The sequence below is a fragment of the Diabrotica virgifera genome, chromosome 6 (genome assembly GCF_917563875.1).
Source record: "Diabrotica virgifera virgifera chromosome 6, PGI_DIABVI_V3a".
In the NCBI taxonomy this organism is placed as follows: Eukaryota; Metazoa; Arthropoda; class Insecta; order Coleoptera; family Chrysomelidae; genus Diabrotica; species Diabrotica virgifera.
In genome coordinates this window covers 146,270,463-146,292,286 of record NC_065448.1, presented here as the reverse complement: position 1 = coordinate 146,292,286, position 21,824 = coordinate 146,270,463, and the positions used below count along the sequence as shown (strand labels likewise).

At 32.2% G+C, this 21,824-nt stretch overlaps 1 protein-coding gene across 2 annotated transcripts in view; it reads left to right on the top strand.

Annotated features, from left to right (window-relative positions):
- The window catches only part of LOC126886909 (eIF-2-alpha kinase GCN2), a 274,664-nt gene that overhangs the window by 48,273 nt on the left and 204,567 nt on the right, over positions 1–21,824 (top strand). Inside the window, exons 3-5 of one of the 2 annotated variants that reach the window (XM_050654067.1) lie at positions 5,664–5,919; positions 6,292–6,425; positions 13,832–13,941. In XM_050654067.1, the coding sequence (XP_050510024.1) occupies positions 5,664–5,919; positions 6,292–6,425; positions 13,832–13,941 (500 nt within the window). Of the gene's footprint in view, positions 1–5,663; positions 5,920–6,291; positions 6,426–13,831; positions 13,942–18,112; positions 18,353–21,824 lie in introns of those variants that run through there. The other variant, XM_050654068.1, reaches the window with a different exon arrangement.

Here is a 21,824-nt window from a genome sequence, read left to right as displayed (position 1 = left end):
AATTCATCTGTACTCAGTAGATATATCTTAAAAACACCCTGTAATTATCTACGATAATTACTTTCAGTTATTTATGTCATCATAACAATATTACAACCTTCATTCGATTATATAAATATTGTTATCCTAGATCACGATTCACTAATAATTGCAGAGTCAATTATAAACACTTTTCATGGTCGATGCTGAATAGGCATTTCTAAATATATAAACAGCAAAACTATAACAAGGGAATTCTTATTATTATATTAGACATTCGTCATTCTATTTTGGGATCAGACGTAATATTTCCACATTAAAGATAGTGTCTCTTTCTTCACGAGACGTTCTTTGGGTGCGGTGCTACCAGCTTATGCTCATGCGAGTGTAAATAAAACAACTCAACAAGTAAAAGCGTATCAATTATTCCACCCCTCGGATAAGGGATAACCACCCTCACCGGGAGAAGATAGCCTTAATGCCAGGGCTGTCATAGGACTCTAACTATGTAGGATCAATCTACGGAACTGTCATAACACTGTTCCCTCCTTTATAGTTATTCGCCTCGAATAACTGGTCTATCAGGGTCTGGTTGAAGCCAACAGAGTGGATCAGTTCCATGATATGGGGCTAATCTCTCAATATGAACTACCTTGGGTTTACTTCTAGCTGAAAACTGGATGCGGTAGACTAGATCATTTATTTTCTTTAAGACGGTGTACGGGCCTTCCCAGTTTCGTTGAAGTTTCGGGCAAAGTCCTTTCTTGCGTGTGGGATTGTATAGCCATACTGGGTCACCTCTTTCGAAAGTTGTCCCAGTAGCTTGCACATCGAACCTGGACTTGTCTTTATCACTTTGAAGCTTCAAACTTTTACGAGCAAATTCGTGGACTTTTTCCAGTTTTTCTCTTTTAAGTTTTCTAGGTACGTCAGGGTTGAAGGTTCTTCTCCGCAGGTAGGCAGTTTTCCGAAAATAAGATCTTGAGGAAGCTTCATTTCTCTTCCGGTGATCATCATTGATGGAGAATAACCGGTTGCTTCATGTTCAGAACTTCTGTAGGCTAACAAGAATAGAGGTATTAGGGTATCCTAATCTTTTTGATTATCAGCAACAAACATTGAAATGTATTGACAAATAGTTCTATTATGTCTTTCGATCATTCCGTCTGATTGTGGGTGGAGAGGCATAGTTCGAGTTTTCTTAATACCCAATATTTTCATTAATTCTTGCCATAATTCTGATTCAAAATTTCGTCCCTGATCAGAATGCAACTCTAAAGGAACTCCATGTCTTGATACGACGTTTGTCATGAATGCTTCTGCTACAGTCGTCGCTTCTCGATTAGAAAGAGGTGCAATTTCAGGCCATTTTGAAAAATAATCCATTGCAACCATTAAGTACTTGTTACCCCTGTGTTGTAATTCTTGTAATTGTTTATTTAACACATTCTTCTCTTTCATCAGTTTCTGACATTTGTTTTCTAGATTGAACTGTGTAGTTTTTGCATTATTTCGAATTACCTTACACTCTTCTTGCAATACTGTCACCTGTTCTCTTAACCTTTCTATTTCATTTTTACTAATCGCTAGTTGCTCCTTCAAATGAGTAACTTCAGATTCCACTGTATTTTCTTCCTTTCTATCATCAGTTATAGGAAATCTGTTTCTTAGTGACCATCTACCATCATTTCTAGTGGAACTTTATGACAGGATGTCGAACTAGGTGATCTTCTAGTCTCATTATTTGATTCTTCTTTCATCGCCTGGAATTTACTTCTGAAGATCTTGAAATCTTGAAAGAGAGATCTGGAAATACTTTTCGCTGCTTCGTACTCAAGAGCTGAGATTAGTGCTTCATCTAGCGTTTTGTGATGTTGTAATCTGAGAGCTATAATTGCATTTCGATATCATGTAGTCCATCTATGAAAGCCTGTATCCCGATTTGTTCCAGAAAATCTTTAAGTGCCTGAGGGTACGCTAAATGCAATAATCTTTTTATATCGGCTTCGAACTCTTGCAAGCTTTCGTTATGTTTTTGATATCTAACTTTCAGTTGACTCTGGAAAACCTGCTTTAGATGCTGCTGGCCATATCTTGTTTCTAAAGCTTGTACGAGCGACATATAACTAACTGCATCATGGGGAAAAAATTGTAGAACGGTTGCTGCTTGTCCTCTAAGTTACACTACCAAGGAAGCAGCCATTTCTTTCTCGGTCCACCCATTTGCTCTGGCTGCAGCTTCAAATTGGAAACCATACGTTTCCCGTGCTGTTTGGCCATCGAACGTAGGTGGTTTCATAATTTTGGTTGTCCTAATTACACCTGGTTCAACTACGGAATTTGACGAAGCTATATGTTCTGATTCGATATTTGTTGCTGAAACAATATTGGATAAAGACGATTGGTTTTTAATTTTTCTTTCTAAATCAACTATTTGTCTTTCCAAATTAAATTTCAAATCGCTTTGTTGCTGTTTTATTTTAGTTTCGAAATCGTTTTGCTGTTGTACTAGTTTATGGTCTAAATAGTTTTGTTGTTCGTCTATTTTGTTTGTTAAATCGTTTTGTTGTAGTATTAGTTTATTTTCTAAATAGTTTTGTTGTTCGTCAGTTTTGTTTTTAAATCAGTTTTTATATCGTTCTGTTGTTCCTCTAATTTATCTATTCTACTAGTAATTTGACTTACCTCTAACTGAAAATTTTCGTGAATTTGAGATAAACTATTTATAATTTCTACCTCTGCCTGTCTACGCCTCTCCTCTTTTTCTTCCTCTTGTCTACGCATCTCCTCCTTCTGTTCCTCTTCTTGTCTACGCATCTCTTCGACTTCTTGCCTACGCTTTTCCTTCACCTCCCTACGCTGCTCCTTTTCCTCTTTCTCTTCTTGTCTACGCTTTTCTTCATCTTTCATTTTTATAAACCATGCGGGGGGTACCGCTGCGCGCAATTGCAGTCTGCCCGTTTATTAATTGTAAACTGCCATTTATTATGTAAACTGCCATTACCATTTGCCAGCTGCCAATGTCAACAAAAAAAGAAGAAAATGTCATTGTCAGCTGTCAATGTCAAAAAAAAAAAGAAAAAAATATCACTGTCAGCTGTCAATGTCAACAAAAAAAAAAGAAGAAACTATCATTACCATTTGTCAGCTGTCAATGTCAACAAAAAAAGAAGAAAATGTCATTGTCAGCTGTCAATGTTAACAAAAAAGAAAAAAATGTCATTGTCAGCTGTCAATGTCAACAAAAAAGAAGAAAATGTCAATGTCAACAAAAAAAAGAAGAAACTGTCATTACCATTTGTCAGTTGTCAATGTCAACAAAAAACGAAGAAACTGCCATTACCATTTGTCAGCTGTCAATGTCAACAAAAAAAGAAGAAAATGTCATTGTCAGCTGTCAATGTCAACAAAAAAACTGTCATTGTCAGCTGTCAGTGTTAACAAAAAAATGTCACTGTCAATGTCGACAAAAAAAAAGAAGAAACTGTCATTACCATTTGTCAGCTGTCAATGTCAACAAAAAAACGAAAGAACGGCCATTACCATTTGTCAGCTGTCAATGTCAACAAAAAAAGAAGAAAATGCCATTGTCAGATGTCAATGTCAACAAAAAAAACTGTCATTGCCAGCTGTCAATGTCAACAAAAAAAGAAGAAAATGTCACTGTCAGCTGTCAATGTCAACAAAAAAAAAGAAGAAACTGTCATTACCTTTTGTTAAATATTATAAATGTCATTGTCAGCTGTCAATGTTAACAAAAAAATAAGAAAATGTCATTGTCAGCTGTCAATTTGTAACAAAACATTAAACGCCAACAAAGTTGAAGAAAACTGTATTGTTAAATTTGAATTGTTTAATTACTACATAGTAGGTGGCACTAGCAATAAATATAAAAATTATGTCACACTTTAAAAATCCCTAGATTTCAAAGATAAATCGAGAAAAATCCCTCCTGTACCGATGCCCGTACGGTCCAGGTTTGGTTAGGTTAGGTCCATTTCCCCACAAAAATGCGTCAAAATTGGTTACTTGTAAAACTAACAATTTTTATAGATTTGGCAACATCCAGCAACGTCACATGTAATTATCAATATGGCGGTCTAAAAAAGTGTATAAAATCCAATTTTCAAAGTCTTTTATTATGAAAATTAATGGATAATCCGCAAAATTTTTTTTTGAGAATAGCTTAAAATAATGTCAATTTTCGTATTTTCCAAAAAATTTCTCTCATAGCGGATGCCTACTAACGGCCACGGCACCTACTTTAACAAACTGGTAACTGCAAACTTCAAAATATGAATTACAACTGAACTCTAAAATATCAAACACATATGTTTATATAGATTTCTGACGTTCTAGACGTCACCAGACATTTCTGGGTTATTCCATGATATTCGCAAAATTAAATTCCAACAGAGGGCGCTCAAAATTTCAAAGATGGACGACAACGCTAGGAAAACAATTCATTTTGTCATTTGAATTCACAGTTCTAAAACGTTAAATTAAAATCATTTACAGGAGTGTTTTGCCAAAGTAACCAGTAAGTTTTGCAACTAAGACATCTTATAAGTTAAAGACGACTCAAAATTATGTTTAATCTGTATGCATTCATTAAAATTTGATGCTAACTACTGATTTGTTTTTACCTTTTTTTCATAAAAAAAATCTGGCCCCCGATAATCACACAGCGTTCTAAAAATTATTAATCTATTTTAGGATTTCTAATTTTGTTTTTAATTTAATTAATAGGTGCACTACAGTGTATTTTACACCGACAGATAACAATTTTTAATTAAATAAAAACTGGAAACTTGGAAACTAAGTAGGTGAATTTATTTTATAATAATTGTGTTCTGAAAATTACGAAGTGGTCGGGATATTTTTCATAACAATGTACATTCTATGTACAGAATATATACTACATTTTATTCATTTATTTAATTTTGCAGTCGCTTAAACATTAAAAAATACTACATTTAATACAAACGTTAAATTAACAAAATGTGTGATTTGGCATTGGTTAATTTAGGTCATTACGTAGAGTATAATAGGAATGAATACTGAGGAACACTGCAATAGTTTTTTTAAGTCGAAATTATTGTTAATTACAACATAAACTGAGCGCAAATATGTACACAAGTTAATGGCAAAGTCAATGTTTTCCTTGAGTTGATGCTTTTCAATTTCGCCACCAGGCGTCGCCCACTTTGCGGTTCCTCGCCAATCCAGAACATTCTCGTACGTGACTACTTCTTCTTTCACGTCATAACAATAATGCATACTTTGGCTCTGATTAGCTTGTGGTCTGATCTCACATCTGCTCCTCATACGCTCCTAACATCTTGTAGCCAGCTTTTGTGCTCCTTACATCTTTGGAGATCTTACCCCTTTGGAGTTCTTCACGCTTCTTTGTGTATCTTTTTGTGATTAATAATCTTCCACCTATTATAATCTCGTTTTATTTATTATAATTTCTTTTTTCGTTTTTAAATTAAAAGTATTAATCGTAGGTTTATTACAACTCTTTATAATAAGTGGTAGGAATTTTTATATTATATGTTTTCAGCAATGATTAAAATTTTGGGCAACCTCATAGTTGTAACTAGATTTTTAATCCAAATGTTAATTAAAAATTTATGAAAAAATGGAAATAGTTTTTGATTTAATAAAAACATATATTTCAGCGTCCCTAAAATATCGCTAGAGAACAGCAAAGGTTTGTCCAATACCGTTTTGATTGAATTACAAGGATGTCTTGAACAAACAGCGTTAGACTTAGTAGGCGAAGAAATGATATTTCAACTTTGTCAGCTTGTTGAAGAGTTTCTTCATAAACATAACAAACCTGCATCAAAAAGTTTTTATGAAGAAATGCTTGAGCGCAGAAAAGAGCAAGAGATAAAAGAGTCACACGCAAGGCAGATGGAGCTAGAAAAAAAGGTAAATTTTTTATATAATTTATCAATAACTTAATAGCATAAGATTAATGTTTTTAAGGTTATTAAATACCATAAGCGGAACATAAATGTATTATTAGACATTATTTTATCATGTAAGCGATTATAAAAATTTAAAGCAATGATATAAAAATAAGATTCTTCTTTTTTATTCAAGGTTTAAAATGTTTAAATGTTGACGCTCATTGTTTGAATAGCATTATTTTCAATTTATTTATATTTCGTTTTAAAAAGGTCAAGCATAAGTTATCTAAATACATATTAAGGCAATTATTTTGCGTTATTTATTAAACGTACTCATTTTACTAAATTAACAAATTGCTATTGTTTACTAAATTTTAATTGTATTTATTAGAGGCAATATATGATGGAAGAAGTACAAAAACGAGAAGAAATATTAATGTTGGAAGCTAAAAAATGGAGGGAAACTAGACATAACTCCGAAAACGATACAGACGGGGAAGATAAAAGAACGTCACTCGGCTCCAGGTAATAATGATATACAGAGTGACTCATAAGTTATGGACCAAATTATAATTATGTGTTAAGGAGATAAGGCCGAAACTTTTTTTATTTTACACACATAGTCGCATCAACCTCTGGGGCTATTATAGTTGTTCCATTATATCTTTGCACAAACGTCATAATTCAGTTGCAAACAAGTTAAATCAAAATATTAAGTCGTACGTCGATATGTAATATTATTGATATGTACTGTCAAGTTATAATTAGGAAATGGTTATTATCGGTGGACGTACTTTATAAACTTATATTTTACATTTATATTTAACTATGTTGTAATATATTTAACACAATATAACTTTATACAGGGTGTTTGATAAAGAATGGGCCATAGCTTAACCTCAGGTTCCTGAGGGTAAAATAGGCCGATTTAAGCTAACTTACCTTAGTACAAAGTTTATAATAACCGAGATACAGGGTGTCAAAATTAAACTTTTTTTTTATTTATTATTGAATATTTCCTGACAGGCATGAGATATCAACACGAAATTTGATATGGGGGGTTTTTTGGGACGAGAAAACTAAATTCCCTACCAAAAATTATGTGTTGCCCAGAGGGCGCCACATACGCCTTTCAGCACTCATTTAATACGTTCAATTTTTTTTATCCGTCACTCCGTATAATTTTGACATTAAAATTTTTATTCCACTATTAGTTTTACTTAAAAAAGGTATACCTCTTTCATCTCCCTAAACTCAGCCGTTTTCGAGATAAACGCATTATTTTAAATCTGCGGTGCAACATCATTTTTAGCATAATAGCATTGTAGTTATACCAGAAAAACAACTTAAAACCATAAAATTATCCAAAAATGTATCTCAAATTTCTTCAAATGAAATTTGCCATGTAATGACATAAATTTGAGAATTGGCACAATTATTATGGTTTTAAGTTATTTTTCGGGTGTAACTACAATGAAAATTTTACTAAAAATGATGGTGTATCGCAGATTTAAAATGCATTTATCTCGAAAACGGTTGAGTTTAGGGAGAGGAAAGAAGTATACCTTTTTTAAGTAAATCTAATAGGAGAATAAAAATTTAATGTCAAAATTATACAGAGTGAGGGATAAAAAAAATTTAACGTAAGAAATGAGTGCTGAAAGGCGTATGTGGCTCCGTCTGGGCAATACATAATTTTTGGTAGGGAATTTAGTTTTCTCGACCCAATAAACCCCCACATACCAAATTTCATGTTGTTATCTCATACCTGTCAGGAAATATTCAATAATAAATAAAAAAATTTAACTTTGACACACTGTATCTCGGTTATTATAAACTCTGTACTAAGGTAAGTTAGCTTAAATCGGCCTATTTTAACCTCAGGAACCTGAGGTTAAGCCATGGCCCATTCTTTACCAAACACCCTGTATAATAAACACAATATAAGTTATAAATTCCAATAAACACAACAAATGCGCTAATGTGACTGTCAATGAAAATGATAAATGTCAAAATTCATCAACATTCATTGTTTATCCTTGTTTAACGTATTATGGTTTCTATTGGTCTAAGAGCTAGCAACGTTTTCGAGAAACTATTTTAAGACAGCTGATTCTTTCATATTGTTCCCTATGCTTCCTCGAACACTGTACTGGCCATCTGGCTGCTGATACAGGTTGCGTTCATTACTGCTCAGCACACCTGTACAGGTAAATACAAAATCAGGGTGATTGATTAGTGTGATAAAACTTAGTAGATCCGCTATAGTAATATACAGCAATAAAAGTTAATAACAAAACTTGTAGCCAACTTTGAGCTTCACATTACAAAATTAGTTAGAATGTTACAATATCATAGTGGCAGACCAAACTTATGTTTGTTTTAAATGGAACACCCTATATTTTATTTTATATTCGAAATTCTGTTATTTTCTCCATCACAAAAATATAAAGGTTTGTTATGTTATACAGGGTATTTACAAAGTTATAACCGATGTTCTACGAAGATCGTAATAAGTTCAGCTCCCTGTATAAATAAAAATAAGCACAACAGCAATGGTTTATTGGTGCCATATTTTTTTGTTGATTGTCAAAATTTATAAAAATGGTTGATATTGCTAATTTTCTTTATATCAAATACAGGATGAGTCAAAACGCAAGTACATTATTTTCTCAGTAATTTTAAATAGAACACCTTAATTAATAACTTGCTCTGAAAAATGAAAATATCTCGAAAACTAACAAATTTAGGCATAGGGAATATCATACAAAAATTAAAGTACGGTAATGATACTTTTCGATGGTGATATAAAATACAGGGTGTTCCATTTAAAATTTCTGAGAAAATAATGTACTTGCGTTTTGACTCACCTTGAACACCTGACTGAACTTGTTACGTTTTTCATAAAAAAATGGTTATAACTTTGTAAAAGCCCTATATAACATAACAAACCTTTATATGTTTGTGATGGGAAGGTTAAGAGAATTTCGAATATAGAATAAAATATAGGGTGTTCCATTTAAAAAACATAAGTTTGGTTTGCAACTATGTTATCGAACACCCTGTAACATTCTAACTAATTTCGTAATGTAAAGCTGAAAGTTGGCTACAATTTTTGTTATCAACTTTTATTGCTATCTATTACTATAGCGGATCTACTGAGCTTCATCACACTCATCAATCACCCTGTATATTGAATTTAAAATATTTTAGGACGAAACATTTTTTTGTCATTACTTTTTAAACCACAAAAATGTCTGGCAATTATAGTTCATATTTCTAATAATGTTTAAAAAGTAATGACAAAATAATTTTTCGTCTTATAATAATTTTAAATTCGATATGTTTACCTGTACAAATGTGCTGCGCAGTAATGAACGCAACCTGTATCAGTAGCCAGATGGCCGGTACGGTGTTCGAGGAAGCATAGGGAATAATATATTAAAGAACCAGTTGTCTTAAAATAATTTTTTTCCGACGTTGCTAGCTCTTGGTCCATATGGACAAGCGGTTTAATTTTGCGATACTAGTTTCTGTGAGTAAAAAAGAGACCTAGTATGAAAAGGAATTCGTGAATAATTTCATGCATGACCAAAGATATAATGGAAGAACTATAGCAACATATACAGTAAGCGCCACGATAATAGACATACGGGTACCTAATTGCTAGGGTTGGTCTAATCCGGTCCGTTCTCACCTGTGACTTTCATGTCTGTCATGTCATGTGACTCTCCTGAAACTATTTAAAATAATTGAAGGGTCAGAAGGAAAAACGATGAATGTCAATTTTTTGGTCATTTTGCTATTATTGCGCAATCTGTTAGCTTAGAAAGAGTACTAGCAATATGTGGACGGCCAAGTAGACAAGACGAAAACGGCGGGTTCGTTGGAAAAAATATTTCCATGAGATTTTTTTGCATAATCACATTCGTGAGACACCTCAGAATAAGGTTCAAGAAGTCGCCCACGCGAAAAGTGGTCCAATTTTTTTAACAATTTTTTTAAATCAAATGGCAAAAATCAATATTTTCGACCCGGAGAATTTTTTTTTAGATTATTCGGACCATTCCGGACAGAAAAGGTCTCTTATAATTTTTCTCTAAAGTTAATCGTGTTCGAGTTATAAGCAATTTAAAATTTGAAAAACGCGAAAATGGCCATTTTTAAGACTTAATAACTCGGTTAAAAATGATTATTATGAAACCCCCCCCCCTTCATGATCCTGAAGAAGTTTGTGTCATTAATTTATTACTAAGCTGTTATTTTTAATTATTAATAATGAGTGGTAAGATCGTATTGACGCGGCTGTAAATGTGAGTGCGAGTGAGATGCGCCATTGGACTGCCTGAATTGTATCTCTTTCGCACTTATCATGGACGGCCGCCTAATACGTGCATGGCGCTCATTATTTTTCATTAAAAATAACAGCTTAGTAATCAAATAATGACAAAAATTTCTTCAGGATCTTGTAGGGGGGCTTTAAACTTTGATTTAGCTACTTTCTGACTTTCATATTGCAAACTTTTAACCGAGTTATTAAGCCTTGAAAATCGCAATTTTTCTTTTTTTTTTTCAATTTTAAAATGCTTTTACCTCGAAAACGATTACCTTTAGAGAAAAATTATAAGAGACCTTTTTTATCCAGAATGGTCCAAAAAACCTAAAAAAATTGTTCCGGCCAAAAATATTGATTTTTGAAATTTGATTAAAAAAATTGTTAAAAAAAAATTGGACCACTTTTCGCGTGGGCGACTTCTTGAATCTTATTCTGGAATGTCTCACGAATAATATGATTATGCAAAAAAATCTCATGGGAATATTTTCTCCAAAGAACCCGCCGTTTTCGCCTTGTCTAAAAGGGAAATAACGATGAGAATCACCCTGAAAATACATCAGAAGATTGTTGGACGCAAGAGGGGGGGGGGAACGATGAATATGTAACTTTGTTTTTCATTTTACCGAAAATGTTTCCGATAGACATTAGTGATGTAACGAATGTCATTTTTTGAACATTCGCGAATACGAATGCGAATATCTGCTACCGACATTCGCGAATGCGGATGCGAATGCGAATATTCAGTTTTTTTTAAATTGGTTTCTATTTTTGTAATGTTTCCTAAATTTGTAATGAAAAGTTAATTGATATTTAGTGTAAATCAATCTGAATCTTACGCTTTATTACATAATACCAAATAATAAAAAAAGTGAAGGCTAATAATGTGATTATTCAAGTTTAAGTTCTATCTATCTATTGCCCTTCATTTGTCCAAAGTTGAACGTAGGCCTCCCCCTTATTTTTCCACTCTTCTCGGTTCAGTGCTAAGACTGCCATCCTGTACTGTTTTTAGGTCATCCGACCATCTCGTCTGTGGTCTGCCCCTTCCTCTTTTGTAGTCCTAAGGTCTTCAGTGAGTTATCGCTTCATTCCATCTTCTGTCTCTTTGTCTGCTGTTGTGTCCTTCATATTTCCATTTGAGAGTAGCTGCATGTTTGAGGTTAAGTTACCTTTTCTTAATAAAAAAATATGAGAAGTGAATAGATTTTGATTTTATTAACCTAATATTATCTTACAATTATTTTTTTTTCTGATTTTCATATTCGCAAAATATTCGCACAAATTTCGCGAATGCGGATGCGAATGCGAATATGCAAAAACATGCGAATATTCGCGAATGCGAATGCGAATACGAATATTCGTTACATCACTAATAGACATTCATCGTTCTTCCCTCTGACCCTTCAATTGTTTTTCCATACAAAAAATACATTAATTAATAGTATTGTTACCCTGCTTTAAAAAAACTTTATTCAAACACCAACAATATTAATACTTTATAACTATTACAATTTTAACACAATGACACCTATAAATTTCAAATACAACTATTCTATAAGCTGTCAACTTTCTATGTTTATATTCAGCTTCTATACATTTTCTGACGTTCTAGACGTCACTAGACATAAAAGTAAACAGTTAGGGCTTACAATACCGGGATCCCGAATACCGGAATCCCGGACGATTTTTGTCCGGTATTAAAAACCGGTATTTATGTAAAAATACCGGTATTTCGGTATTACATTAATTGATAAAAATTGAATTTATGCACAATATAAATCTAATTTTAAATAATATTAATTAATTACAAGAAATTTTTTTTGAAGATAAACAGTTTCGTTGTATTAAAATCTATATCAGGCATATTTATTACACATACCGAGCCGAGTATGGAACCATCAAGAAGCGGCGGTGTCGGTGATTGTATATGTTTTACGTCTACTACCCAATGCCACATTTTCTTGTGAAATGCCACATTTTCTTGTGAAATGCCACATTTCGCAAGAAAAAATAACCCGATGGAATTTTGGAAAAAATACAAATCCGCTTTTCCTGAGCTTCATTATTTGGCTATACAATATTTTTGTCAATACCTGCCACATCAGTACCTTCCGAAAGAGTATTTTCAAAGTCTGGGAAGTTAACAAACCTAAGAAGAAATCGTTTATCGCCCAAAAATTTGGATGCCACGTTTTTTATATCTATCTACTCCTACTCTCTATGTAATAAAATAAATAATATCTACTTATTTCAGAACAATATAATTTATTTTATTTCAGATACTATTTGTTTAACAAGCCAATATAACAACTGAGGTAAGTAAAAATATAGCTATAAATTTTTTTTTTATTAATAATACCGGTTTTAATACCGGTATCCCGATATTTCAAATATCAAATACCGGTATTCAGATTTTAGTTCGGTATTGTAAGCCCTATAAACAGTGCAATAAGTCAAGGGTCCACGACTGGATTAAGTCAATGTACCCGTGTGTCTACTAGCATTACTGTATGCAATATGCATGTACATGAAAATTTTACTTATAAATATTAATTTTTGTTAAATATTATAATGTTTTTAAGGAATGTATTGGAAAATACTGTAAGACTTGTACACACTTCTAAGTAGGTCAAAACGGCAAACAAGTGTATGTTCTCAATGCGACCTCTATATTCGTAAATAATAATTAAAAATTAATTAAAGTTGAAAATGACGAAAAAACATGTATAGGTTAAATGAATTTTATGTTAAGATACTAAATTTTAAAGTTAAATTTTCAAAAAATTACTATTATTAATATTGAAGTGAAATGTTTAACTTTACAATTGTCTCCTAATATTTCACTTGTTGATCCGATGATGTAGTTGGTGTGTGTCTGCAACTAGTATCTTGGACACTACAAGGACATGCTTAACAGTGAGTAAAATATTACAGTTGTCACATAAAGTGGGATTATTGTGACTAACTAGGTGCCCGTGGGTAAATCGGATATTTCCTAGACGAGTCGAGTCGCAACTACTTGATAACTGTTGGGAATAGGAGACCAATTGGATGTGTTATGTAAAGTTGGTTAATGGTATTGATGGAACTGAAGAAATCAGTAATTATAAGAGCATTTAATATATTACTTGGGTTAATATGAGTGGCAGTTTGATAGTTGGCATATAGCTTATAGCTCGCCAGTATGGCTACAGCTTAAGGATGGTAGCTTATACTAAAGTGTAATATTTGGAGTAACGACAGCTGTCCCAACTCCAGTAGATGTTTTAGAGGCACGTGCTAGAAGTTAGAAAATACATGAAGGTATTTTTTATTAAAGAGCAAGGAGTATCGTTCTTTCTCAATATATTTAAGGATGTGTCGGATTGGGGAATGCTTATTGTCCAAGGAGGAGGAAATCTTATAAAATTGGAATTGGTATTTGGTATCAGAATTTGTAAAGCCATGAGAGTTTACTTAACTCTTTCGTAGAATGGTGGTTTCGCGTTAATATTTTCAGTATATAATTTTTTAAAGCGATTGGTGAATATGTTAATTCCATAAAAATAAATACAATTGTACTTAATGTGAATTACGTTTTAGTATTTTATTTTAGAAAATATGCTACTAGTTCTACAGACACAAGTGAAGAATCTTCTTGCGAACATAAAGGTACTGTGAATATAAATTTCGGAAATAGAGAAGTACACAGAGGAAGATGCATAAGTAAGTGTTCTTAGTATACCATATAAACTCATGCTTTGAACTTTTTAACAATCCAAACTTACATCGAGACAATTAGGCCATTGTCAGTCAATATTTTTTAAAGTTTGATCTGCAATTAACTTCTCGTTTTATTATTTAGTCCAGGGTAATATGGTTTTTTCCATGACACTCGAGCAGCCAGGGTACTGAAGCGTTTTTTCGACAGGTAATACCTATAAGAGCAAATTGTAACTATTTCCTGCGTAGGATCTGGCGGCCATTTTTATTTATAAACAAGTGTCAAAAAATGTCATTTTTCACTTTTTTTTCAAATCAATGGAAAACAGTGAAACTTATGGTTTTTTTAGTACAAATATCTTTGAGATTATGGAAAAAGCTTTAAAATGACGTATTACAAAGTTTGATATACTCATTTATTGTTAATATAATTGCGAAAAAAGGTAGGAATTGGAAAAAAAATTAATTTCGCAATATGTATTGTAAAAATTAGTGTATAGCTTTGAAATTTTTGTCATATAAGGGTTCTTTGGTGCTTAATATGTGATAAAAATTTCAAAGCGATTCATTCAATTGTTTATCCCAGAGAGCATTTTTTTTGCAATAACATAAGTCAGAAAAAAATGACGTTAGAACCATTCCACAAGTGTCAAATGAAAGAGCATGAGTTATATTTTCAACTTGGTTTAAAAAAGCGACTAAAAAATGCATTTATTAGTAATAAATAATTATGCAAAAGTATCGTAAATCTTTCCTTATAAACTTTTTATTTTGTTATATAAGAAATTATATATATTTATTACAATTTTTTATCAATTATGATATAAATAACATTACTTGGTAGTTATGCACTTAAAACAGGGTAAAAAAGTTAATTTTTTTGGAAAAAGTTATTCAAAAAGTTTTTTATTCGCTTTTTTTAAACCAAGTTGAAAATATAGCTCACGGTCTTCCATTTGACACCTGTGGAATGGTTCTAACGTCATTTTTTCTGACTTATGTTATTGCAAAAAAAATGCTCTCTGAGATAAACAATTTGAATAAAATTTAACCAATTAAATGAATCGCTTTGAAATTTTTATCACATATTAAGCACCAAAGAACCCTCATTTGACAAAAATTTCAAACCTGTACACTAATTTTTACAACAGTTATTGCGAAAATATTTTTTTTGCAATTTCGACCCTTTTTCGCAATTATATTAACAATAAATGAGTATATCAAACTTTGTAGAATGTCATTTTAAAGCTTTTTTCGTAATCTCAAAGATATTTGTACTAAAAAAATCATAAGTTTAACTGTTTTCCATTGATTTGAAAAAAGGGAAAAATGACATTTTTTGACAGTTAATTGTTTATAAATAAAAATGGCCGCCAGATCCTACGCAGGAAATAGCTACAATTTGTTCCTATTGGGACCGTGCAAGTTCGGAAAAGCGACACCTAGTTTCTTCGCTCTGCACTTTTATTCGCACTTTTAATTATATTGGCCAATCATATGGTCCTGGTTACTGGATAATACTGGATATGAATTATTTAAGAAAGTTGCAATATTTCTCCGCTATTCGCGCACGATCGTTTCGCGTATCCCTTCCGAGTACTTGCACACCGCGAATAGATATTACTTGTGGAAAAAACGCTTCAGTACCCTGGCTGCTGAAGTGTCACGAACAGGGTATATTTTTGTCTTATTACCCTGGCCTAATTGGGACCGTGCAGTTCGGAAGAGCGACACCTGGTTTCATAGCTCAGCAACATTTTAGCACTTTTAATTATATTGACCAATTATATTAGTCCTGGTTACTGGATAATTGTCAAGACCATAGCCCAAAAAAAATCAGAAGAAAAAGTAAGATTGAGGATATGTTATTAATAGGTAAACATTGTACTACAAGCAAAATAGAATTGATTAAATTCACTTTAATAATTGCATATCATATCAATGTTGTGGAGCAACGTATAATTTTTACAATTTATAACACATCATCTGCGAAATCCCATTTTCTTCAATGACAGTAGGTATGAAATATACGTCAATTTGACAATTTCAATTAACAATATGAATTATTTAAGAAATATACGAGAAAGTTGCAAGATTTGTCCGCTATTCGCGCACGATCGTTTCTCGTATCCCCTCCAAGTACTTGCACACAGCGAATAATTTTTCAGATCATTTATTGGACTATGTGCCTGAATAATCTTGCAAAAATCATTTAATATCTTTTCTAAATATAGACTGATATAATTCTAATTATAGACTGATTTTTAGTAACATAAAGTTTTACGTTCCCTCCATATACAGAATAGCGAGAAAGTATGGAAACACGGTAATTCCTCGGAAACCGCTTGAACGATTGTTATAAATTTTGGTGGGTAAGGGTATTCTAATACGGCTGATTTTATAGTGGTAATTACACTGTTGTCAAATCTTCCGTTTTTCTAGAAATCTAATGCACTTTCTTATTTTAAATGGAACACTCTATATTTTTTGCGTTTTGAAGTCCTTAAGAACTACTGATTTTTTTATGTTATGTTCCCTATACCTAAATTCCATAATTACGGAGTTATTGCTACATTTATTTAAAAAAAAAAAATTTAACAAATTATACAAATTTATTTTTTTGGACCGGGTAGATATTATTTTAGGTTCTTTGGGCCATTGGGAACAAAACTGGTCTTTTGTAATTTTCCTAAAAAGTTAATCGTTTCCGAGTTATAAACCATTTAAAACTGAAAAAAATCGAAAAATGACGATTTTCTGGGTTCAAAAACATAAATAAAAAATATTATTTTTGAGACTATGAAATGCCCAAATTCAAGTTCAAACCTTATTTTATTAGAGAAGATAAGCGATTTGGCCTTATTTCATTCTAAAACATTATTTTTTAGTTGTTAATGCAGCCCGATAGCCTGCATCCTCTCATATGAGCTTTATTAACAATTAAAAAAAAACAATGTTTTAGAATAAAATATGCCAAAAATTCTTATAGAGATATGATAGAAAAAGGTTTTAGCTTGAATTTAGGTACTTCGTAATTTTAAAAATAATTTTTTTACTTGTGTTTTTGAACCTTGAAAATCGTCATTTTTCGATTTTTTTCAGTTTTAAATTGTTTATAACTCGAAAACGATAAACTTCTGAGGAAAATTACAAATGACCTTTTTTGTTCCCAATGATCCATAGAACCTAAAGTAATATCTACCTGGGCCGAAAAAATTGATTTTTATAAATTGTAAAATTTTTTATTTTTTTAATAAATGTAGCAATAACTCCGAAATTATGGCATTTAGGTATAGGGAACATAACATGAAAAATAATCAGTATTTCTTAAGGACTTTAAAACGCAAAAAATATACAGGGTGTTCGATTTAAAATAAGAAAGTGCATTAGATTTCCAGAAAAACGGATGATTTGACAACAATGTAATTACCACTATAATATTGGCCGCATTAGGACACCCCTACCCACCAAAATTTATAAAAATCGTTCGACCGGTTTCCGAGAAATCACCGTGTTTCCATACTTTCTCGCTACCCTGTACGATACATTCTTCTAGATTTTTCTGATGCTGTTTGAAAAACATGTCCCTATACCAATACCTAACTCATTAAGAGGCTACAGTAGCGAGCAACAGGTGGCATCAAACGCGTTCCAAGATTGCGGCTCTAATTTTGAATATTTTGTCGAGATATTTGGCACACATATTCGTAATATAATAAAGAATGGCAGTACAGAGCCCAATTTTAGAAATATTTTAGTATGTGGAAATTACTCTATAACTAAATAAAATATTGAAAAAAGGAGCCTGTACCGCCATTAAGAAGAAAAAAATAATAAACTTTCTTCAAATAAACTATTTTATCCCATGCCTAGATTTTGTGTAATCTTGGAACTACTAAAATTTTTTATTTCTAACAAGAAATCGAACATATTATAACTAAATAACTAATTAGGCAACAAACAGAAATTATCACTGTCATTTTGACAGACCTGCGTCAGATTTTCTCTAATTTGGTCTGTCATCTTTATTGATATCTGTTCAGTGCAGTAGTGTGTTAATTTAAGAATTCGTTATAGTTGTTTCATCAGAAAATAGTATTTATTTATAGTTCATTTATTATATTTTTGTTGTTGTATAAGTTGTTGGCCTCTTTGAAATAATATACTGTTGTTAATTGTGTTTTAGTTCAATGTAGGTAGGTAAGTATATTTTACGTAAAAATATTTCGAATTCTAATGCGAGTATAGAGTTTTAGGAGAATTTTTTATTTTTAACATATTACCAATAGTTTAACGAAATGAGAAAAGTTAATCAAACGAAAAATAAAGCGAATCATTCCAAGAAAAAGTCCATTAAAAGCCGTGCCAAAATTATGAGAACACCGAAATTGGAGCCACCACAAATTTTAATAATGTAAGTACCTACCTATAAGAAGTAATCTACTGTTGTCATAAATAAAAAAGTGTGAAAAGTTGTTTCCCATGAAAATGAAATTCGTAATAAATCTATGTTTAGGTACAGAAATCCTGACTACAGTACAAATGCCAATTTTTTTGAGGTAGGTATTCATAGTCCTGTCCTTAGGGGGATACAACGGCCTTCTTTATTCAGATGGTCTTACCCAAGTTTTTTTTATGTATTTTGACCCGTAGAACAAGAATTTTTTGGGTAACAGTTGATCCGGATATCGATAAGATTGTTATAAACAAAGAACTTGAGGAATTACATAACAGCGATTTCTCTCAAAACAAAACATTTTTTTGTATTTTTTGGGTCATTCTAAGCAAAAACTGTTCTGACAAAGGCGGTTGAACTTAAAATCGAAAAATTGCAATTTTTGAACCCGAAAAAATTTATTTTTGCTAAAAATTTATTTTTTATTGTTAAACAAAGCTATAAACACATAACGCTTGAGTGTTGCTTTCAATGATCTCTCATGTAAAATCGAACGAGTAGGCAGAGTAGGTACAAATGCAAGCGAGGCAATTTCTATGTAGCATGAATTAAAACGCATGTATTGGGAACGAAAAACACTATGTGTTTATAGCTTTGTTTAACAATAAAAAAATAAATTTTTAGCAATGCAAATAATCAAAACCGATATAATTTGACTCTAACTTTCAAATGCGGTAAGCCGAATTGCTATTTTATTTTTTAATCAAAAGTTATTCGGGTTCAAAAATTGCAATTTTTCGATTTTGTTAAAGTTCAACTGCGATTATCTCGAAAACTTGTAAGAACAGTTTTTTCTTAGAATGACTCAAAAAATACAACGTTTTTTTTTTCGAGAAATTACTGTTATGTAATTCCTCAAGTTCTTTGTTTATAACAATCTTATCGACATCCGGATCAACTGTAACCTAAAAAATTCGTGTCCTATGGGTAAGTCCATCTGAATAAAGGAGGCCGTTGTACCCCTGGCGACAGGACTATCATTGGTGACAATATTTTCGAACTTGATTCAATCTGTCGTTCATTTCTTACGACTAAACTATTAGATATATACGTTTATAGTAAAACTTATAAGTAGGACTCGGATAGGGCGAGCAATTTCCAGGGTAGTATTTCCTATATACTTTATTTTTTGTTGAGATGTATAAATTATTAATTTAGGTGAGATATTGCGACTGCTTTTACATTCACTAAGCAAAAACCAAAGTATTCTTGCCACTAAACATGAATTTGTATGTCAATGTTTTTGTGTAAAATTGGTTCAAAAACTACACGTTACAAATAATATTCTTTAGAAAAAAAGACTAAGTTTTCACTCTAATGGCATATAAAACAACATAATGCTATTCTACATCCCACCAGAATGAAAACAATGGGAACCTTCTGTGGTTACACCTTCGAGGCTTCTACAATTTGTAAGCCGTACGGATGCTGAGAGTAAGGAAGATGAGTGAATTCTACAATTTACAATTCACGTCCCATCTGCTCAGCGCGGTAAAGTTCCAACGAGAATGGTTCACTTCATACTCCACACAGAGTAAATGTAAATCAAAAATGAATAACCATTTTCAATTTCGTTGCAAAGCGAAAATACAGCCGAACCATATTCTAGTCCAATCAGAGAGTGCTGCAAGCACCTCTACCGGTTTCGAAACTTATTAGTCTCTCATCAGGAGGCACATATGCTGCTCTCCCTGATCCAACCAAAACAAACCCCAGCGTGCAGTCCCGGATTGCAACGAACGAAATGGCATAGATTGGTGTTTGTTTTGGTTGGATCAGGGAGAGTAGCATATGTGTCTCCTGATGAGAGACTAATAAGTTTCGAAACCGGTAGAGGTGCTTGCAGCACTCTCTGATTGGACTAGAATATGGTTCGGCTGTATTTTCGTTTTGCAACGAAATTGAAAATGGTTATTCATTTTGTTTTAATATTCTTTGACATAAGTGGACTTTGTACATAAGCGGACGCTTTGCCATCGCCTTCGCCGCGATTTACCTGTTGAACGATACCATTTTTTGTTGCCTGGTATGGTAAACCTAAGGAGCTGGCATGAAGCAAATACTTCCGTTTATCAAGTAAGATGAATTGTGGAGGTTCTGGGAATACAGATATATCTTCTAAAATAAAACAAATATTTGATGTTCACAGTTTCTTTTCTACATGATGATGAACTTATTATTATTTTTAAACTACATTATCTAACCCTGTATAATCGAAATTAATTTTAAATTATACTTGTAATTACACAAATAGTCCGTCCTTTAACGGTAAAATATTGCAAAATCTCTAAATTTTAAAGAACCGCTTGGATTGACATGAAAGGCATACACAGCTAACAGGTCAAAGATAAAAAATTGATATTGTGCCGATATGTGCTTTTGCCCTGGGGGTGGTTTTCACCCCCTATTGGGGGTGAAAAAATATTCGTCCAAAGAAAGTCAGGAAATGGATAAACTGGCTAATTTTAAGTAATTTTTGTTCTATAGAGTTTTTTCACTAAGTCAATACTTTTCGAGTAATGGTTTGAGTCAATGGTTTGGACTAACATCGATCGAGTGATTCAGAAACTCGGCAAACAAAATTAGAATTGCTATGATAATAGCCAACGGACAAGTAACATGAAGAAGAAGAAGAACAAAATAAATATAAAAAAATATATATGAAAAATATGGAAAACGGTTGATTTCCGACAACCGAAATCGTTGATTTTAGAACAGTTATGCATAAAACCTATCTTGTTTTAAATGTGACGTAGAATATTTTTGAATAGAACTTTCTTCACTTTAAACCAAAAACCGTAAAAACTACTAATTTATCAACTTCTCCTAACACTCCCTCTCGCCGCAAACCCCAACGCTCGAAATAGTGTAACTTTTTACTGAACTAGTATTATGTATATGTGGACCGTATGTAATAAAAACGAGTTGTTAATTTTTTCAATTTTTTTATGTTTTTGATTTGTTAATCAAATAATTGTTCAGGACAACTTAACAAACAAAAACATTAATCAAAAACAGTCCACCAAAGAATATATAACTTATCTCTATTTCAGATGTATTTAATGCAATTTAATGCATTTGTCAATTTTTTTATTTATTTTTCATTCATTTTCACAACGTTTCTAATTATGTTCTTCAAACTAACGTTAGAATATGTACCATATTAGTTTCCTATATTCTCACGATTAAATTAAACAAACTACAAATTTTGTTTTTTTCCAACCCTAAGCCTATAACATATATTTTTGCAACCATCTGTTCTCTAGAATATGTATGCATAATCAATGAGAACTTACCGAGACAAACTGTATATACCACGCCAGCAGCAATTGAACAGGGAACGAGACACGCTGTATGTCACTTGTATGATTATTTTCGCTTAAGTCGCGTTTACATGATGGCAATTGGCGAGACAAAATTGTCATTGGAC